Source organism: Saccopteryx leptura, chromosome X (genome assembly GCF_036850995.1).
Source record: "Saccopteryx leptura isolate mSacLep1 chromosome X, mSacLep1_pri_phased_curated, whole genome shotgun sequence".
NCBI lineage: Eukaryota > Metazoa > Chordata > Mammalia > Chiroptera > Emballonuridae > Saccopteryx > Saccopteryx leptura.
In genome coordinates, this window is record NC_089516.1 from 16,904,186 (window position 1) to 16,923,901 (window position 19,716).

Genomic DNA, 19,716 nt, shown 5'->3' on the forward strand with positions numbered 1-19,716 from the left:
ATTCCATTGTGTAAATGTGCCACTGCTTTTTTTTATCCACTCATCTACTGATGGGCACTTGGGCTGGTTCCAGATCTTGGCTATTGTAAATAATGCTGAAATGGACATAGGTGTGCATATATGTTTTCAAATTAATGTTTTGGAATTCTTAGGATATATTCCCAGGAGTGGAATTGCTGGGTCAAAGTGCAGTTCCATTTTTAATTTTTTGAGGAAACTCCACACTGTTTTCTATAGTAGCTGCACCAGTCTGCATCTGTAGTGTCTTTACTGCTTTTGGAATTAGTATAATGCTGGCCTCCTAAAATGAGCTTGGGAGTCTTCACTTCCTTGTTTTTCTCAAATTATCTTTTCTTTCAGAAGTTCTGCTTGAGTGCTTACTGTTTTCTTGTCCTCTAAATTGCTGATTTGATCAAACCTGTTGTTGATTTCTTCTAGAGTATTCTTCATTTCAGATACTGTATTTGTCACTTCTGACTGGTTCTTTTTAATGGTTTCTATGTCCTTTTTAATGCTTACTATCTCTTTAAGTTCTCATTGAGCTTATCCATTCTTCCCCTAAGGGACCTGAGCATCCTTATAACCAGGATTTTAAACTCTGCATCTGGTGTTTTGGTTGCTTCCATTATATTTAATTCTTTTTCTGAAGATTTCTCTTGTTCTTTCATTTGGGGCATATTTCTTTGTCTCCCCATTTTGTCTCTGGGTATCAGGTAAATCTATTATAACTCCCAAACTTGTTATGGTGTCTTTCTGTTGAAGTTTTCTTGTTGGGCTCAGTGACACAATCTTCCAGATCGCCTGAGCTCGGTGCTCCAGGAATGATTTTGTGGTTATACGCACGCTCGTGTTGTAGTCGAGCCTTGAATAGTGTTGGCCCCTCTGTGGGCAGTTAACCCTTCAGGCTGGGTGATTTAAGGGTAAACCTCGATCACAGTGTATGAGACGCTGTGCAGGGGCGGCCGCTGTGGTGGAGTTGTTGCCAGCAGGGTGTGCTGACTGCTGGTATTCCCCTTTGGGTGTGCCACTGGGATGGCTAGTTGGGTTGATCACTGGATTGGTCGGAAGTGCTCCACTGGTTGTGTTGGTTCTGGGTCCACTTGGATGGTGTTTGGATATGGGTCAAAGTCAGACATCATGTGCAACTGGCCTTGGGCTACATGTCTAGCGCTATCATGCTGTTCGCTTTTTGTGGCTGCGTCCACTGGACCTAGATGGACATGGGAGGGGTCACTTTGTGTACAAGGCCGCTTCCTCCAGCCTAGCCCTGGGGGAAGACCTATAAAAGGACTGAGCTGCTGTGAACTCGAGCTGGGGAAGATCGGCCCTCTTGCCAACAACACAGGAGGTCCTGGCTCTGCGCCTCACTCCGATCTCCGTGCACACAGCGAGCCTAGCCGCCCAGGCCAGGCCACGGGACCTACCAGGCAGCAGGGAGGGGACCTTGTTGTGCCCTTAAGCTGGGGGAGCCTGACCCTCTTTTCTAACCCACAGAAGTCCCAGCTCTGTTGCCACTCAGCTATTTTTTATTCTTTTTTTTTTTTTTTTTTGTAGTTTTCCAAAGCTGGAAATGGGGAGAGACAGTCAGACAGACTCCCGCATGCGCCCGACCGGGATCCACCCAGCACGCCCATCAGGGGCGACGCTCTGCCCACCAGGGGGCGATGCTCTGCCCCTCCGGGGCGTCGCTCTGCCGTGACCAGAGCCACTCTAGCGCCTGGGGCAGAGGCCAAGGAGCCATCCCCAGCGCCCGGGCCATCTTTGCTCCAATGGAGCCTTGGCTGCGGGAGGGGAAGAGAGAGACAGTGAGGAAGGAGGAGGGGTGGAGAAGCAAATGGGCGCTTCTCCTGTGTGCCCTGGCCAGGAATCGAACCCGGGTCCCCCGCACGCCAGGCCGACGCTCTACCGCTGAGCCAACCAGCCAGGGCTCTCAGCTATTCTTAATCTATGGTTATTATGTACAGCTCTCACGGGCAGCAGGGGGCAGTCGAATGAGCACTGGATAGGGAGTCACAAGGCTGGACCTCTGCTTTGCTGAAGGGACCCTGGTCAGGACCTCTCTGAGCTCCCCTTTCCTCATTCCTAAATGGAGGGACCTGGACTGGGTGACTGACCATCAATCAGCAGGTTGTTGCCGCCTCTGAGGTTCCGTGATTTCTCTACATATCTATCCGGCACATTTGACTTCCTGTCCGGGTTGCGGCCAGGTTCTTGTCACAGAAAGGCCACGAATGCATCCAACCTGACCACACGGTTCCCTGACCTAAGTGGCTTAGCCAAAGGCCACTCAAAGGGAAAGAGCAAGAACTTTTGCAAGTGGCTCAACATGCTTGGATGGTTGGCTGAATTCAGTTTAAAACAAAACAGTGTAATTTATTGAAATAACCAGGGCTTTATTCTCTATGAGATACCAAATAATATTTTGAATTCTTTTCAGCTACTTGTTCTGGTGCCGCTTGAACCCGACATTTCCCATTTTGTTGCCTGGCTTGCATGAAGCCACAAAGCCTGGACTCTAAGACCCTTAATAACCTCCGATTTACAATTAATGAGGTCCTAATTGTGGAGGTCCCAGTGATCGATTTATGTAAGCTGTTGGATAATTATGACTGCACATAATTATAAGCATCTAGTTTGGTAGAAAAATCCCTCTTTGAAAATATAGTATCTAGCTCCCCATGGGTGGGTTGAAATTCTATATAGATGGAGAGTTATTTTAATCAACTACCTGGGATCTTTAGAGTCTAGGTAAATAGTTGTCCAGACTCGCTAATATCACCTCCAGCAACTGGGCTGCCCTCTTTGCTTTTTAACAGCTTGTTTTGCTTATTTTAAAGATGTTTTAACAGTTGCTCTATTATTAAACTAACAGCAGCTCGGTGGGAACAACACAGCAGAAATACCCAAGGAAACCAAGGCCTTTAGTCTTTATTTAAGCAGCTATAATTCCCCTGGACAATAACAAAACCGGTTGTTAACATGCCTGGGGTGCATCTGTAAGGCCTTAATAAAATGAAAAATTAAAAACATTAGAATAAGAAATGTTCTCTGGTTTTAGCTTGCCATCGCCTCTGTCCTTCTTCCTTCCTTTTGAGCAAAAGAGAACGCTTGCCTTTCGTGAGGGCAGATCTCCCAGAAACCCTTGGCCTGAGCCTGAGCGCTCTGAAGAGGGAGGGTGGGGTGGGGAGACTGGGGGCGGGGAGTCAAGCAGCTCCTTTCTGAAATGTGAAGCTCACTACCTGTGCGCCTTGGTTGACTTATGTTACCCCTTTGGACATTGCTTTCTCCATCTGTAAAATGGGGATAATAATACATCGTTGGGTTGTTATATGGATTGGATAAGATCATAAATGTAAAACATCAAGAATACTGCTTGGCATGTAGTGAGTGTGTAATAAATGGTGGGAGTGCAGTGACGGGGTCCTCAGAGGGTAGAGTTGGCTCACTTACATTTATAAAGCTGACATTCAGTTCCTTCGCTGTGTATCCTCTCTGGAGGTTGCGACGGGCATAAACATCATAGTCCCGGACAATTCTGGTGATGATATCTGATGTTGAGATGCCTTCTGTTCTCTGCGTTGGAACAAACATTCCTGTTCAAATAGGAAAGAGGAAGTAAAGAGAGCAAGTTAAGATGGATTTGATTGACCCATCCTCTTTAATCCTTCCCAGGGCAAAGTTGCAGCTCTTGGGTGTGTCCGTGAGGTTTTCAAGCCTGGCCCCAGCTGACTCTTCTAGGCTCAGTTCTGTATGCTGCTTTTCTGCCATAAACGCTGAAGTTCATCACCCTGGACCTGTTCCCTGGGCACACCACGCACTCACCCAGATCCTGGCGCTGGCTCAAAGCCTTTCTTTCCGCCTTGAATTCTCCTTCCCTGCTCGCACCAGCTGCAGCTTTCTTCCTCACCCTGCAGCACTGGGAAGTCTTTCCTGACACCACCGGACAGAACCCACAACATTTAGGACATACAATGAGATGGATGCCCCTACAGCTATGTAGCACATCTTCCGTTAACGAAAGTATTCTAAATGCCTGTCTCCTCGTAGAAAGAGAACATCTGGAAGCACAGATCATGCCCTGGCTGTTTTTGCATCCCCAGCACCAAGCGCAGTGTCCCTGTCTAGCACGTGGAAGGTGCTCAGTGAATGCAAATGAAATGAATAAGTGAATGGGGAATAACAATTGAGTCAATGAATTAGATCTCCCGCAAGGGCAACTCCTCTCCTTCCCAAGGAAGTGTGTGTCACGTTATTCTGAAGGGAAAGAAGAAAAAGTGTGCTATTTTTGTTGTCTCTGATCTAAAGATATGCTTATGGAGTGCTAGGTGATTTTATCTCCCTAAGACTGTTCTACTCTGGATGGTGGTTTTACCACTCAAGGGCCCTTTTATCTAGAATACAGGGACTGAGTTAAAAGAAAAAGCAGACGGAGCCAAATTCTAATAGAATTACCTTAAAGTCCTCAGATATACTTGGCCATGCCAATACAGGGCTAAAGAAAGGTCACATGTTATCAAAGCCAAGAATCTGCTTTGTGCTTACAGTTGTCAACTGAAACGCTGTGTTGGCAATTGAGGCCTTTCTCCCCAGTGTGATCATGGCTGCTCAGTCAGGGACATCGGGCACGGGTGGCATGGCGGACAGAGCCTGGAGACGAGGGTGCTGGGCTCTTGGTCTGGAGACCTGGGCGAGTTTGTCGAGCCTCAGAAGACAAGTTATTGAACCTGTCTCCAAAGCTGAGAAGTGAGGTGCTAACAAGACGACCTTGGGCTCATGCATACCACTTCCCTCTCCGTCACTCCTTACACCCAGTTCCCTTCCAGTCGCCAGTCCCCTTTGCAAATGTCTCCCCAGTTGACCCACTTTTCTCTGATCTCCATCTAAACCGATCTAACACCATCTTTTTCGAAGATTACAGTGAGAGCCTCACCACCAGGCTCCAATGATGCTGTTTAGTTTTTGGTTTTGGTTTTCTGTCCCCTCAGTTCGCTCCACACAGCAAGTTCACAGAGCAGTCTTTCAAACTGCAAGCCGTTTTGTGGCCCGACATCCTTCTTTGACTTTCTGCTGTCCTCTGTTTTTAGATTCAAGTCCTTAACCTCGATAGCATCATCTCTTCCCTGGGTTTCTCCAGTCTCGTCTCAGACCCTCTTCACCCTCCTTCACTCCCTGAGCCAAGTCCCTGCGCTACACAGCTGCCGGGGCCACCACTGTCATTGTCCCGAAGGGGCTGGCCCCCTCTCCTTCCTCCACCACAAACACCCTCTACCTGGTTCACTCTTGGTCATCGCTGGGTTTCCCCTTTCGTGTCACTTCCTCAAGAAAACCTTTCAACCCCCACCTGGGTCTTCCTGCTTATTATTTCCCTACGGAGGATCAACTGCTCTTTTCCTTCACCGGGTCCAAGGTGTTTGGACAATAACTTGTGCAGTAACTGCCTCTCTGATTGAATATAAGTTACACGAGGGAAGGAACTGCTCGCGTCTCACTCTCTTCTACATTCTCAGCGCAGGGTGACAAGCAGGCACTGTAGGAACGTGTTGAATGAATGCCCAGATGGATATCACTCTCTTAGTGCCTTTCCAAGTCCAGTTTTCTCTGCATCTATCAACATGGGTGACTCTTTAAGTCTCTGGCCCCTCCGAGAGTCTCCCTTAGGCGCTCTCTTTTGATGTTATCTGCACATCCACAGTCTCAGCGGCAGGGTGGCACTGTTGATGTTAGAGACAAAGCATCTAATTTGGAAGATTCTGTGGTTCAGAGGACAGGGCTGGGGTTGCCACTAGACCGAAAACTTCTTTTATCATCTTCTAAAAAGGTGGACTCCAGAAAACCAAGTGGAAAGTGGAAAATGCAAAGATCTAAATGCCTGGCTAGAAATAGCACCCAAGTGACCCAGCTGCAGAGCTGGGGAACTGAGTGGGCCCAAGCTAGGGGGGCCTGAAGTAACAGCCTTCCCCTGGTGGGGGCAGGAGAGAGCTTTCTGGTGAGAAGTATGTCCCATCTTTCAGCAGAGATATTGCCCCCACCCCTGCCTGCTGAAATATTACGGTTCTCTAGCTGTTAATGGACTTTAACAACTCACTTAGACACTGGTGACATGAGCTCACCCTTTCTTTGAAGCCACAGGGTTAAGTCCTGTGGCCGAGGAACTGAAAGTTGGCGAGGGAGCGATCTGCTTTGGCTGGGTAGGAGGTAGGTCTCTGGAAGAAGCCAAGCCCTCTGCTGATATAATGAGGCACCCGGCTTCCTCCACATCCTAATTATTGCTCTGCTAAAAATATTCAGTAATGAGCATGATCAGAGAACCTTCTTTATCATGCTTTTCGGAATTGCAGCGTTTGGTTATGGAGCTATTTTAAGCAGCAGCAAAGCCCATGTTAATGAAGGAAAGTTTCAGCAGTAGTAGGCAGTATTAGAATGATGATGGGTAGTGTGGACCTTCCAGTCTACTTCATCGAAACTCCATCGCTCCATCCAGCTTTGCTGCAGGATTCTGACATTGGCTCTGACAAGCAAAGCAGAGTGCTGTAAGCTTTAATTCATGCCCTTGATATCTCTGGCTTCGGTTAGAGGAATTTCTGACTTTCAAAATACACCTAAAGCCAAATATGGATGCTTAAACCATTTCTGAGCATCTCTCTCCCACAGTGAGTACTCTGGCCTCCTCTCCCTGGTCCCCAAACAGAGCTCTGCTGTGGCTCTTCCTTGGAGGACTTAGCAGAGCAGATCAATGGACCACAGGAAAGGCTCCCTGCGCATGTGAAGTCACACCTAGTCTTATGCCTGTGCTCCCACAGGAAGTCAAATACCACCTGACTGTTCAATTCGGAGATGGGAATTGCAGTGAATTAAACGTGGGCACAATTCCCATCCCCTAGAACAGCAGTTCTCAACCTGTGGGTCGCGACTCTGGCGGGGGTCGAACGACCAAAACACAGGGGTTGCCTAAAGCCATCGGAAATACATATTTTTAAAGTGTTTTTCTTTTTAATTTAATTTATTTATTTTGTGACACAGAGAGTCAGAGAGAGGGACAGGCAGGAAGGGAGAGAGATGAGAAGCATCTATTCCTTGTTGCGGCACCTTAGTTGTTCATTGATTGCCCTCCCACATGTGCCCTGACCAGAGGGCTACAACAGACTGAGTGACCCTTTGCTCGAGTCAGTGACCCTGGGCTCAAGCTGGCGAGCTTTTGCTCAAACCAGATGAACCCGCACTCAAGCTGGTGACCTCGGGGTCTCAAACCTGGGTCCTCCGCACCCCAGTCCAATGCTCTCTCCACTGCGCCACCACCTGGTCAGGCGGAAATACATATTTTATTTAAAAATGTATAATAATTATGTATTGTATAATAAATATGGATTGTATAATAAATATGGATTGTATAATAAATATATATTTTCTGATGGCTTTAGGCAACCCCTGTGTTTTGGTCGTTCAACCCCTGCCAGAGTCGCGACCCACAGGTTGAGAACCACTGCCCTAGAATCTCAGCTGGCCCTAGTGACTTGCTTGTAACAAATCAAATGTGGTATGTGACACCAGGTGACTTTCAAGGCTAGGTCAGAAGTTTGTGGCATCTGTTCAGATAGCCAGCCCCCAGCTGCCTCCTCCTAGAAGCCAGCCATCATGCTGTAAGAAGTGCACGCGCCACGGAGGGGCCATGTGAAGGTGCTCTAGCGTCAAGCCCAGCTGGTCTCCCTGTGGCCAGCCAGCAGGGTCGGCGGCCACAGAACTGCCCCATCCGGGACCTCCAGCCCAGGTGGGCCTTCAGGTAAACTGCAGCCCCAGCCAACGTCTGACAACAACCATTTGGGAGATCCCAAGCAAGTACCACCCAGCCAAGCCCTTGGTGAAATCCCACCCCCCAAAATCATGAGCAAAATAAAGTGGCTCTTTTAAGCTACTAACTGTGGGAGTAATTTCTTATGCAACAACAGGGTGCTGGGTTGCTTAGAGGGAGTTAGAAAACTGTTGGAACTGTTCCTACATGTAGGCAACTGGACTTGAGGTTTGACACCCTAAAATCAGGAAAGTAACTTTTTCTTTTTTTTTTTTATTTATTCATTTTAGAGAGGAAAGGGAGAGACAGAGAGAGAGAGGAGAGACAGAGAAGGGGGGAGGAGCTGGAAGCATCAACTCCCATATGTGCCTTGACCAGGCAAGCCCAGGGTTTTGAACCGGTGACCTCAGCATTTCCAGGTCGACGCTTTATCCACTGCGCCACCACAGGTCAGGCGCAACTTTTTCTTAGCTCACTAATGACCACTCACCCAGAAAGAAAAACACCACTGAATGACTGTATCTACTCCTCCGGGTGGCTAAGGATCTGTCACCCCAGGAAACACTGATTCAGTTAACCCTGGGGGGGTAGCCCTGGGTGAACCAGAAGCCCTGGTCTAGATTCTTGCTACTCTAGGGCAGTGGTCCCCAACCTTTTTTGGGCCATGGTCCGGTTTAATGTCAGAAAATATTTTCACGGACCGGCCTTTAGGGTGGGAAGGATAAATGTATCACGTGACTGAGACAAGCGTCAAGAGTTAGTCTTAGATGGATGTAACAGAGGGAATCTGGTTATTTTTAAAAAAATAAAAGATCATTCAGACTTAAATATATATAAATAAAATGGAAATAATTTAAGTTATTTATTCTTTCTCTGCGGACCGGTACCGGTCCATGGCCCGGGGGTTGGGGACCACTGCTCTAGGTGACTTCTACAGACTCACAGTTTCTAACAACCTGGGAGCTCACCGGAAATGAGGACTTTGGGTCCCACCAGGCCCACTCGATCCAAATCTGCATATTTCCATCTGACAAGCACTGGTGTCTACCAGGCCCTGCTGGCAGTTTTAGAGAAGGGGCAGCCGCTCACAGCTCAGGTCTTCACAGACCTGAACTGATGTAACTGATGCATGAGCTGGTCCCCCGCCCCCAGACCTGTTCCTCAGCGGCTGCAGGCTGAAGTGGGTGGGGCTTCCACTCGGAACTCCTTACAAACAGGACTGGGATTTGGGAATGGCAGGCCTCTTGACCACCAAGGGAGCCCGGAGAGCACAGGACAGAAGGGACCACCAGCCCTGCTGGGGGTGGCATGGAGCCCTCCCACCTCAAGGGAAGGTAGACGGAGCTAAGAATCCAGCAGGCTGCGTTCAGGTTTTGAGTTCCAACACGGACTCTTGTAAAGGCTCATATAATTATGAAACATTAAGGCCTTCACCTGAAAGAGCCAGCGTTTTGAGGAGTAAAAGGGGTTCTCTAAATCCTAGAAGTGTCCCTTTAATTGTTAAGGATCCAAGGCCGAGTGGACTCAGGGCACAGAATGTTTTACTGTCAGCCCTGGAGTGGGAAAGGCAGGAGATGGAAAGGGGGCACTTCCCTGCCTCCAGGGAGAAGAAAGCCCCTCCTGGGGTTGAGGGACAGAGCCCAGACAGGGGCCAGGAGGCAAGCAGTGGAGCCAGAGAACAGGAACAAAGCCTGCCCCCGGGCCAGGGGAGAGCCCCCCCGGGAAGCACAGAGCAGAGGGGCCGACACCCTGTTTGCCCCCAGGAGCGTGGAGAGGGGATGGCCTCACAGACGCGGCTTGACCCTGGAGGACGTTTGTAAGGTTCCTGGTGACTAAGAACACTGAAGGTAGCTGAGATTTTAGATCAGCATGACTGCTGGGTGGCACAGCTGCAGCGCAGGGAAGGGAACCCTACAGGTCAAGGTGGAAAGCTGCTAAGCGTCAGGGGGCTGTGATGGGGTTTCGCTGGCCACTGGCGATGGCTGAGCAGGACTTGGTACCCAAATGCAAGGTCAGCAACAATCAGATCCCTACGCCATGACAGGCCAACACAAAGGCCCCCAAATCACTGATCGCCCCAGGAGGAAAGAAGCCCAAAGTTAACTCCACAAGCTAAGTGCAAACCTAGCCTGACTGGTGGTGGCGCAGTGGATAGAGCGTTTACCTGGGACACTGAGGCCCCAGGTTTGAAACCCTGAGGTCGCCGGCTTGAGTGCGGGCTCATCAACGTGATCCCAAGGTCGCTGGCTTGGCTTGAGTCCCCAGGTCAAGGCACATATGAGAAGCAATCAGTGAACAAGTAAAATGTCACAACTACAAGTTGATGCTTCTCATCTCTCTCCCTTCCTGTCTGTCTGTCTCTCTCTCTCTCTGCCTCAAGAAAAAAGAAACAAATGCAACCCTTGAAAAGTCTGACTTCAAATGTCAAGCATATTTTTTCCTGGAAATGAGGGCTTCTAAGTAAGTTCAGTTAAAAAAATTACCTTTATACCCCATTCGATCCCTCCCCTATAAGAGACCTGCTCATGGTACCCTCTGTGTCAGACTGGCAGCTGGCTCCATATGACATATAGAATTAAGACTAAGCCACCTGTCCCACCAGTTTCCATCTCTGCTGTCCCCGCTACACACCCTATACTACAGAAACATTGTTGATTTTCTCCAATTATGCTGCATTTCTTCATACACTCCCACCATTGGACAGGCCTCCCTGGCCTGCTATATATTAGGCTTATAATATGTTGGTATAATAAACTATTTATGTCTGTTTCTACTCTCTCTCAAAGGTTAGGGGATGTCTTATTCATATTTGCATTCCATTTTCCCTCCAACAATTCGTGGCTTGGGGATGCATTCAGGGGACTCATGGGGTAACCAGTAAAAGTCAAAACCATCCAAGGCAAAAGAGGCCGCAGAGGCAGGGAGCTCCTCATCGCAGGAGACGGACGGTCGTGCCAAGGAAGGGTTAGAAGATCAGGTTCGTGACTCCCAGGAGCCCATCCCAGCTCAAGAGTCTGAAGGTCCACCCGGACCAGGAAAAGACTGGAGTGGCAACAGGCCTGGGGGAGGGATGGTAGGACCAGCATGGGTTCCGGTCCAGTGGCCTCCAGGAACAGGGAAGACGGCTCTGATGGCAAATGTCAGCCATGGGGGCAGATCAAGTATAAATGTGGGGTCTGCTAGACTTCTTGAACTCCTGAAGTAAAGCATATGCTAATTCACTAGAGTATCATGCCAGATAATGGCTCAACGTATGTAGGAAGGTATCTGTGGATGTACCCACAGCGCCTATATCTATAGATGAGAAGTCTGATGGCAAGTGAAATAGAAAGCAAACCCAGACATTAAACATCTACTTCTGCACCTACCTTTAGCTAAAATACCCACCCCCTCCCACCTCTGCCTTACTCTTCCCTGCTCCGAGATCCTCACGGCAGGGGTCTGAGGGGGGGAAGAGGGATGGAGACGCTGAGTGACTGAGGTTAATGTGCTGCCCCTCCATCTCCGGCACCTCCATTTTCAGGGGCAGAAAAGCCATCTGACCCTATGAGAGGATAGAAGTGATTACCTTTTCCCCATCTGTCTTTTTAAGTAATCCAAATGAATATACAGTAATCCAGGGAGGCCAGGTATTTCAGAAATCCCAGCAATGACTATTTTAATTCTTAGGCGATTATTTTAAATTCAGTGACACTGACTAAAAACCTCAGCTCAGAAAAATGACAAATATTGGATAGTGAGTGTACAGCAGAGACTATTTTCCCATTATACATTTGCCAAAAAAAGCACCTATAATTTTTGATTTATGTTCTCTTGCCTGTTATAATTAGAGCAAGAGAAATGCAAATTCCTAGATCCAGTTTCAAAGATCTTTCATTCAGATCACAGTCATTTGTGAAACACGTCAAATGTCAAGCCCTTACCTCTCTCCCGAGACCCTGTGGGGCTGACACCGCGGTTTGGTACTGTACTTGCTGTACTGTGGGGGTCTGGGACCAAACCTGAAATACCCCTGAGGTCTGCCTGTCATGTTTGTGGTCAACATCGCCTTCAATAGAGGGCTGTATGAGGGACTCAGAGCCAAGATACCAGTAAAAAGCAAATAAATTGGATGCAAAAGTCCATATAATTCCAACCAGATTAGCATCCCTATAAATAATATGTACGATCCCACATGAAAGGAGGGTGCCAAATGATGTAAGTGGCTCCATTCCCCATGTGCTAAGAGCTTTGCAGACAGAGGGTTTCTGTCTCAGGCTGACGCACCATCACACTTCACAAAGGCACGCTTGTTCCGCCAGCACAAATGTCACCATAAATGTACAGGCACTGGGCTGGGGATGCAAACATGGATGAGATATGGCCGCGGCCTGCGGCACTCCATTCTAGCCAGGGACACACACCCAGAAAGCATCAGGATGACATGAGAAGGGAGCAGAAAGGGAGGTCCCTGTGCAGTGAGCATCGGGGAGGGCTGGGGGAAGGGCGTGTCGATGCTGGCTCCTCGGCTGGGCCTGCAGCACACAGAAGCACAGAGGAAGGGTGCCCGCAGCCCAGAGACCAGAGGAACAAAGGAGCTGAACAGGGTGTGCTGGGCTGCAGGGCTGCGGAAGGCGGTACAGAGCCCAGGCTGGTGACATGGAGACGCTGGCCAGGGCCGCAGGACAGGAACTGATAACAAAACCCAGGAGGGTTTTTTTTGGTCTCAGAGAGACCGAAGGGAAGTGCGATGTTCCCAGAAGTGGTGGACAAGAGCCTCTGAGAGAGGAGAACGGGCAGCATGGTCCGTTGGCCCAGAGGACTGAGATGAGGCTGCCGGATTCAGTGGGTTGAAAGGCAGCGCAGAGCTGAGGAAGGGTAGACAGGAGTCCGAGTGCAAGCGGGCCGAGGCATGACCCGGCCGAGGCATGACCCGGCCGAGGCATGACCCGGACGAGCGCCAGCAACTTGCCTGGAAGGGGAGAGGGCTGGGCACCCAGGCAGCTAGAGGAGCAGGAAAGAGGGACAGCAGGGGAAGGCTTTGGGTTACTCTGCTTTTGTAGATTTCACCTGATGGCAAGCTAAGACTAAACTCCTGGAGAGTGAGAGCCATGGAGAGCAGAGAGGAAGAAGGAGAGGAAACCGGGTCCGGGGAAGGGAGAGGGTAGGTGCAGATAAAGAGGTCAGCCTGGAACAGAAAACAACCCTTCCTCCTCACGATGCAGGACAGGAGGCAAGAATGCATGAGTTGCGGGTAAATCAGTGGGGGAGGGGAGAAGAGGGGGTAAATGTCACCAGGGAGCCCCGACCGCCCCACTGAGGCTGGAGACGGCAGATCTGGTCGGAAGCCCCAGGAGTAGGGACAGAGACCTCGAAGAAAGAGTTCACTCCAGGGAGTCTGCAGGAGAAGGAGCCCACCTCTCCGTCCCCCTTCCCAACAACTCCGTCACACTGACCAGAGTCTCTGACTAACAGAAATGCTTAGTGACAAATGGGACAACTTCCAAAGCTTGGGCACCATGTCTGTCCTCTATGACGACACTTAACAGTTTCGGGAAGAAAATATTTTACCAGAATCTACAAATCCTTATCCATTCTTTCTTGGCTTCTGCATGTGGTACCTGAGGATATTATTATCATGTGACAAGATGACATATAGCAGGGCTGACTTTGCAGACAAAGAGTCCAGGTCACTCCTTAGACAGCTGTCTGTCTTCTGGAAGGAACTTTCTTGGGTGCATAAAATAATTTCATTGTGATGACTTCATTGTGAACGAGGAAAATGCCTTTTGAACCATAGGGTCCTGTGATTTTAGTCTGAGGGACTCTAACAAGCCTCAAACTGGAAGTTGAGTCCTTTGGGGCTCAGGTTAATTCCTATATAAATACCTAAGTGGTGTCTGCCCCATTCAGCACATGTGAACAGAGGCTTGTAAAGGCTACTTGCGAGACCTCTGAAATGCCAATCTCCTGTATGTCTGCGCTGCAGGTCGAGGGCCGGTGTCTCACTGTGCCCAATCACTGTGCCGCAGTAGACAGGGAAACCCAGAGCTCTCACCTGCTTCTTTTATGTGCTTGTAAACATCATCAGAACCAGCAGAGGAGTAAGGAATATCATCATGGGCCACGAAGTCAATCTGTTGGAGAGAAAGAAGAGTGACGTCGCCACTGAGGTGGATGAACATGTCTGCAATTTGAAAATCACCTTTTTGAAATAAAGCAGTTGTAATACAGCCATTGAAATAAGCAGTTTATAATGTGGACTGAAATCCTGGACTGCAAGACATCTCCGACTGTGTCCATTTCCAGGAGATAATGGGAACTAGATTGGTTTCTCTCCTGTGCTGCCCCCTTCCTCCTCCCTCTGACAGCAGCTTTTCCTGGCCTCTAAACTTTGTCCTTAGAGAATTCATTCATTTTTCAGATTTCAGTCACCCTGCTATGATGAGGAGCCCAAGTCTCCATTTCCTGTCCCGCTGATGGCAACAGGCCCTCACACTTACGTCACAGCTTATATTATGGGAATGCATTTAATTTCTTTTCTCATTTAATTTTCATAGCTACCTTGTAAGGTAGGTAGGCTGCATATTGCTATTTCATTTGGCACATAAGGCGGCTGAAGCAAGAAAACTTGTCACATTGGCCCAGCCACCCTTTTCTCCTTTGCTGCCACTTTAAAATCCACCTGCCTGAAATTTAATTCGTCCATAACACTGATGCCCCTGCCAACGGCATCTCCGTTCTTCCCCTGCTCACCTGGGCCCTAACAGTCTGGAACGGGCTTGGCTTCTCCACTGCTACCCCACTAACACAGGGGCCTGTCACCTGGATGAGTGATGCCACTTTGTACCTGACCTTCCTCACTGCAGGCTCCTCTCCAAGCCATTCCTCTGTCATACGGGGGATCCTCCTTCAACAGAATTTTCTCTTTGTCATCCTTGTGTCTGCTGATCTTCACTAGTTCCCTGTTTGCTACTACATCAAGCAAAATCTCCCTGCCTCGCTTTCAAAGCCCTTTGTAACACAGCTACACTCCACCTTGAGAAGTAGTTCGGAGTAGCAGTTAAATCTGCCCGGGGGGGATTACTGCCCCTCCATCCACTACTTGCTGTGTAATTTCTAAACTGCTGGGAAAGATGAAATCAGGACTTTTCAACCTCAGTACTAGTGATATTTTGACCTGATATTTTCTTTGGGCATGGGAGGGGGTCTGTGTGCATTATATTTTAAATTCATTTTAGAGAGTGAGAGAGAGAGAGAGAAAGAGAGAGAGAGGAGGAGCAGGAAGCATCAACTCCCATATGTGCTTTGACCAGACAGGGTTTCGAACCGGTGACCTCAGCGTTCCAGGCTGACGCTTTATCCACTGCGCCACCACAAGTCAGGCCTAGGATGCTTAGTAGCACTCCTAGCATTTACCCATAAGATGCACGTAGCACCCCTCTAGTTGTGACAGCCAAAACTTTCCATACAATGCCAATTGTCCCTTGGGGGCAAACTTGCCCCCACTTGAGAATCACTGGATTCAGTGACGTAATTATGTGAAGTGTTTAAAAATAATGACTGGTACACAGTGAGTACTCGATAAATGTTAGTTATTATTTTACTCTTAATACTCAAACTCTGTTCCTCATCCTGGCCAATATATAACAATAACAACAACTTCTCAGGGTAGCCATGAGATTGAAGATGATTTGGGTCAGGGCAAAGCACTTGGCACGCGGCTGGGCACATGCTGAATACTCAGAAAGGGGCTGCCGCCATCACCATCGTGAGTAGCCCCATAATGCCTGGCACGGGCTGAATATACAATAGCTGCTTAGTAAAAATGTGTTAGTGATTGCTGGAAGTAAATCATATTGTAGTTCTTCCTTTTCCTTTTTATTCTTGCTGGGAAATTGTCTCTTCTGCTATTACCGATGCACATTTATCAGAGTTCTCTATTCTCTTCTGCATCGTGAATTTAAAAATAGACAAGAAAACTCTTAGAACAGCTTAATCTTATTTTTTTTTTTGTGCTGCTTATAAAAGGGAAGAATAGCTCCTAATGTGGGGCTGGTAGCGAGATACAAAGCACATAATTTGATGCAAATCAAAAGAATTTCTCATGTTTCCAACTAATACAACTCTTATATCAGTAGGAGTCTCAGGGTCACAAAATCACAGATATGAAGTTCTTTCCTTAAAAGCTGACCCCTGCCCTTCTGGGTGCGTGTTTATTCGTTCTGTGAAAAATGATGCCTGTGAATCTATAACACAGATAATGATGGTGGCGGCGATGATGATGATGGCATTTTTGGAGCTCTTGCTATGAGCCAGCCAGTGTTCCAAGCGTTTCACTTAGATGAACTCGTTAGACCCTCAAAACAGTCCCACGGAGAGCACCAATATCACCCCATTTTACAGTTTAGGTAAGTGAGCTCATGTTGCTCAAGGTTATGGAGGGATAGAGACTACACTTGGACTTGGGGGGGTGGCTAGCTCCAGAGCCCACACTGAAAAAGTCAGAGGGTATCAGTCCCCAGGACTGGGCAGGAGAGAGGTGACACCAAATGACAGTTCCTTAAGTTACCTCTCTTAGAAGTTGGAAGTCTTTGGGCTTTATGGGTATTGGTTCCAGAGCCAGACTCCCTCATCCTGCTACTCAGAGAACAGAGAAGAATCAAGTACCTTGTGTTTTTCCAAAAACTCAGGTGTGAGTGTCCATGGAGCATCTCTGATGACTTCGTCTACGTAACGGCAATGTCTGAGAGCCTCGTATCGCTCTGCCTCGTTCATGACGGTGAAACCTTTGAATTTGTGGGTCAGGTCGTCACTGCAGACTGAAACAGGAAAGTGCATTAAATGCTGTTAGCTGGCCCAGGCCCTGCACACAGCCATCCAACTGCAGACATGGGTCTTTAGCAAGACAAAAGGAGCTCAGTCTCCCGAGGTGCTTTGCATAATCGAACTTGGGGCGGGTTTTTTTTTTTTTTTTTTTTTTTTTTTTACAGGAACAAAGGATCAGGAAAGCTAAGCAACCTGAAATCCACCAGCAATCAGAATTTCCTTTTAGTGCTAATTACAACTGCATTCTGCACTGTGGCTTTTATTAAAATTATTCTCCGCGCTACTAATGTGACTTTCATTTTCTTTTTATTTCTCTATCCCACCCTTCAGTGCAAATTACTATTTAGAAATAAAATGATCAAATGATGAGACAGAAGGGAGAAAGAAAAGGAGAGGAACCAAGAGGCCTGAATTACAGAAGATTTGAACAATCAGTTCCAATTCCTTTACTAGATCATTGTACTTAGTAACCCAAGTGTGACTCACGTGCATGCACACGTGCACACATGCACAAGCAGACTTCTGTTCCCTGGATTGAGAACCAGTCACTGCACATCCGGCCACACAATCAAGAGGAGAAAGTTATGAAATACAAAGTCTGCTCTAGCAGAGTTCATCATTCTCATATCTCTTGTCCTGTCTCACATCTGTTTCCTTCTGGACCCTTAAATGGGGATTGTAATAACCTCCACTATCAGCCTTAGAACAGATTTTTAAAAGACTTTATTCATTCATTTTAGAGAGGAGAGAGAGAGAGAAAGAGAAGGGGAGAGGAGCAGGAAGCATCAACTCCCATATGTGCCTTGACCGGGCAAGCCCAGGGTTTCAAACCAGCGACCTCAGCATCCAGGTTGACGCTTTATCCACTACGCCACCACAGGTCAGGCTAGAACAGATGTTCTGAGGATTTACATAAAAGTGCTTTGAAACAAATGCAGCAATAAATATTATTCATTATCCTATCCAGGATATATTTTTGGCTGCATCTTTTATTTTGTCCCACCCCTGGCTTCCTTGCTGTTTCCTGAAGCCACTGGGAAGACCCTTCCATAGCTCAGGGCTTCGCATTTTCTGTTCCCCAAACCTGGAGCAGCTGTGTTCCAGGTATCCATGGGACTCACTCCCCGTCTTCCCTCAAGTCCTCCCCGACCACCCTATTCTAAGTTGCTATCCCACTGCCACCAGTGACAGCCCCCATCCCCTCCCCCAACTTACTTCTTGCCATGGCACTTACCATAAATTGTCTTTAATTTTGTTTATGGCTGGTGTTCCTCTACTAAAATATAAACTCCCTGAGGACAGGGACATTTGTTTCATTTTCTGATGGCCCATAGTAAGCTCTTAACCAATATTTGTTAGATGAATTAACAGTGCCTGATACATATAGATACTCAATAAATGTTTACTCTAACTTAAAATAATAGATGTATATTTATCTGCAGGCACATTTCAACACCATACATGCAAATAAGAGGGTAGTGTATCTATGGAGACATGTGTATGCCTATATATCTCCTATCCATACTTCCTGAGATGCCATGTAAACTTGTATAGAATACAATACAATGGAGAAAACAGTGTAGTGCTGGTCATTACTGCAATACCATCAGTCACATGGTTAGCTTGAAAACTTTGATGAGTATCAGAACCACCTAAGGGGCTTATAAAATATAAAGACGAATGGGTCCCATTCCCCAAGATTTTGACTTGATGCTATAGTCTGAATGTGTTCCCCCAAAATTCGTATGTTGAAATCTTTTTTTTTTTTTTTTTTTTTTTGTATTTTTCTGAAGCTGGAAACGGGGAGAGACAGTCAGACAGACTCCCGCATGCGCCCGACCGGGATCCACCCGGCACGCCCACCAGGGGCGACGCTCTGCCCACCAGGGGGCGATGCTCTGCCCCTCCGAGGTGTCGCTTTGCCGCGACCAGAGCCACTCTAGCGCCTGGGGCAGAGGCCAAGGAGCCATCCCCAGCGCCCGGGCCATCTTTGCTCCAATGGAGCCTTGGCTGTGGGAGGGGAAGAGAGAGACAGAGAGGAAGGAGGGGGTCGGGGGTGGAGAAGCAAATGGGTGCTTCTCCTATGTGCCCTGGCCGGGAATCGAACCCGGGTCCCCCACATGCCAGGCCGACGCTCTGCCGCTGAGCCAACCGGCCAGGGCCTTGTATGTTGAAATCTTAACTCCCAAAGGTAATGATATCAGAGGTGTGCCCTTTGGAGGTATATAGGTCATGAGGGTGAATTAGTGCCTTCTAAAAGACGCTACAGAGGCCCTAGCCAGGTTGGCTCAGTGGATAGAGCATCGGCCCAGCATATGGATGTACCAGGTTCAATTCCTAGTCAGGGCACACAGGAGAAGTGACCATCTGCTTCTCCCCCTCCTCTTCCTCTCCCCCTCCTCTTCCTCTCGCCCTCCTCTCCCTCCTCCCCTCCCACAGCCAATGGCTCAGTTGGTCCGAGCATTGGACCCTGGTGCTGAGGATAGCTAAGCTGGTCCAAGCACATCAACCTCAGGTGCTAAAAATAGCTTGGTTGATTTGAGCATTGGCCACAGATGGGGGTTGCCAGGTGGATCCTAGTCAGAGCATATGCAGGAGTCTGCCTCACTATCTCCCCTCCTCTCACTATAAACACATACATACATACGTACGTACATAAATAAAAAGAGGCTCCAGAGAGCTCTCTAGAACGTTCCACCATGTAAGAAAACAGCAAGGCCTGACCAGGCGGTGGTGCAGTGGATAGAGCATCGGACTGGGAGGCGGAAGGACCCAGGTTCGAGACCCCGAGGTCGCCAGTTTGAGCTCAAAAAGCTCACTAGCTTGGACCCAAGGTCACTGGCTCTAGCAAGGGGTTCCTCGGTCTGCTGAAGGCCCATGGTCAAGGCACATATGAGAAAGCAATCAATGAACTAAGGTGTCGCCACAAAAAACTGATGATTGATGCTTCTCATCTCTCTCCATTCCTGTCTATCTGTCCCTGTCTATCCCTCTCTCTGACTCTGTCTCTGTTAAAAAAAAAAGAAAGAAAAAAAAAAAAGAAAACAGCAAGATGGGGCCTAACCTGTGGTGGCACAGTGGATAAAGCGTCGACCTGGAAATGCTGAGGTCGCCGGTTCAAA

The 19,716-nt window shown here is 48.2% G+C and overlaps 1 protein-coding gene across 5 annotated transcripts in view; it reads right to left on the reverse strand.

Moving 5' to 3' along the window:
- The window catches only part of PCYT1B (phosphate cytidylyltransferase 1B, choline), an 89,358-nt gene that overhangs the window by 19,298 nt on the left and 50,344 nt on the right, over positions 1-19,716 (reverse strand). For all 5 annotated transcript variants that reach the window (XM_066356662.1, XM_066356664.1, XM_066356661.1 and 2 more), the window contains 3 exons: positions 16,436-16,587; positions 13,824-13,902; positions 3,451-3,593 (listed from right to left, as the gene is read on the reverse strand). In XM_066356662.1, coding sequence (XP_066212759.1) covers positions 3,451-3,593; positions 13,824-13,902; positions 16,436-16,587 — 374 coding nt within the window. The remainder of the gene's footprint in view (positions 1-3,450; positions 3,594-13,823; positions 13,903-16,435; positions 16,588-19,716) is intronic.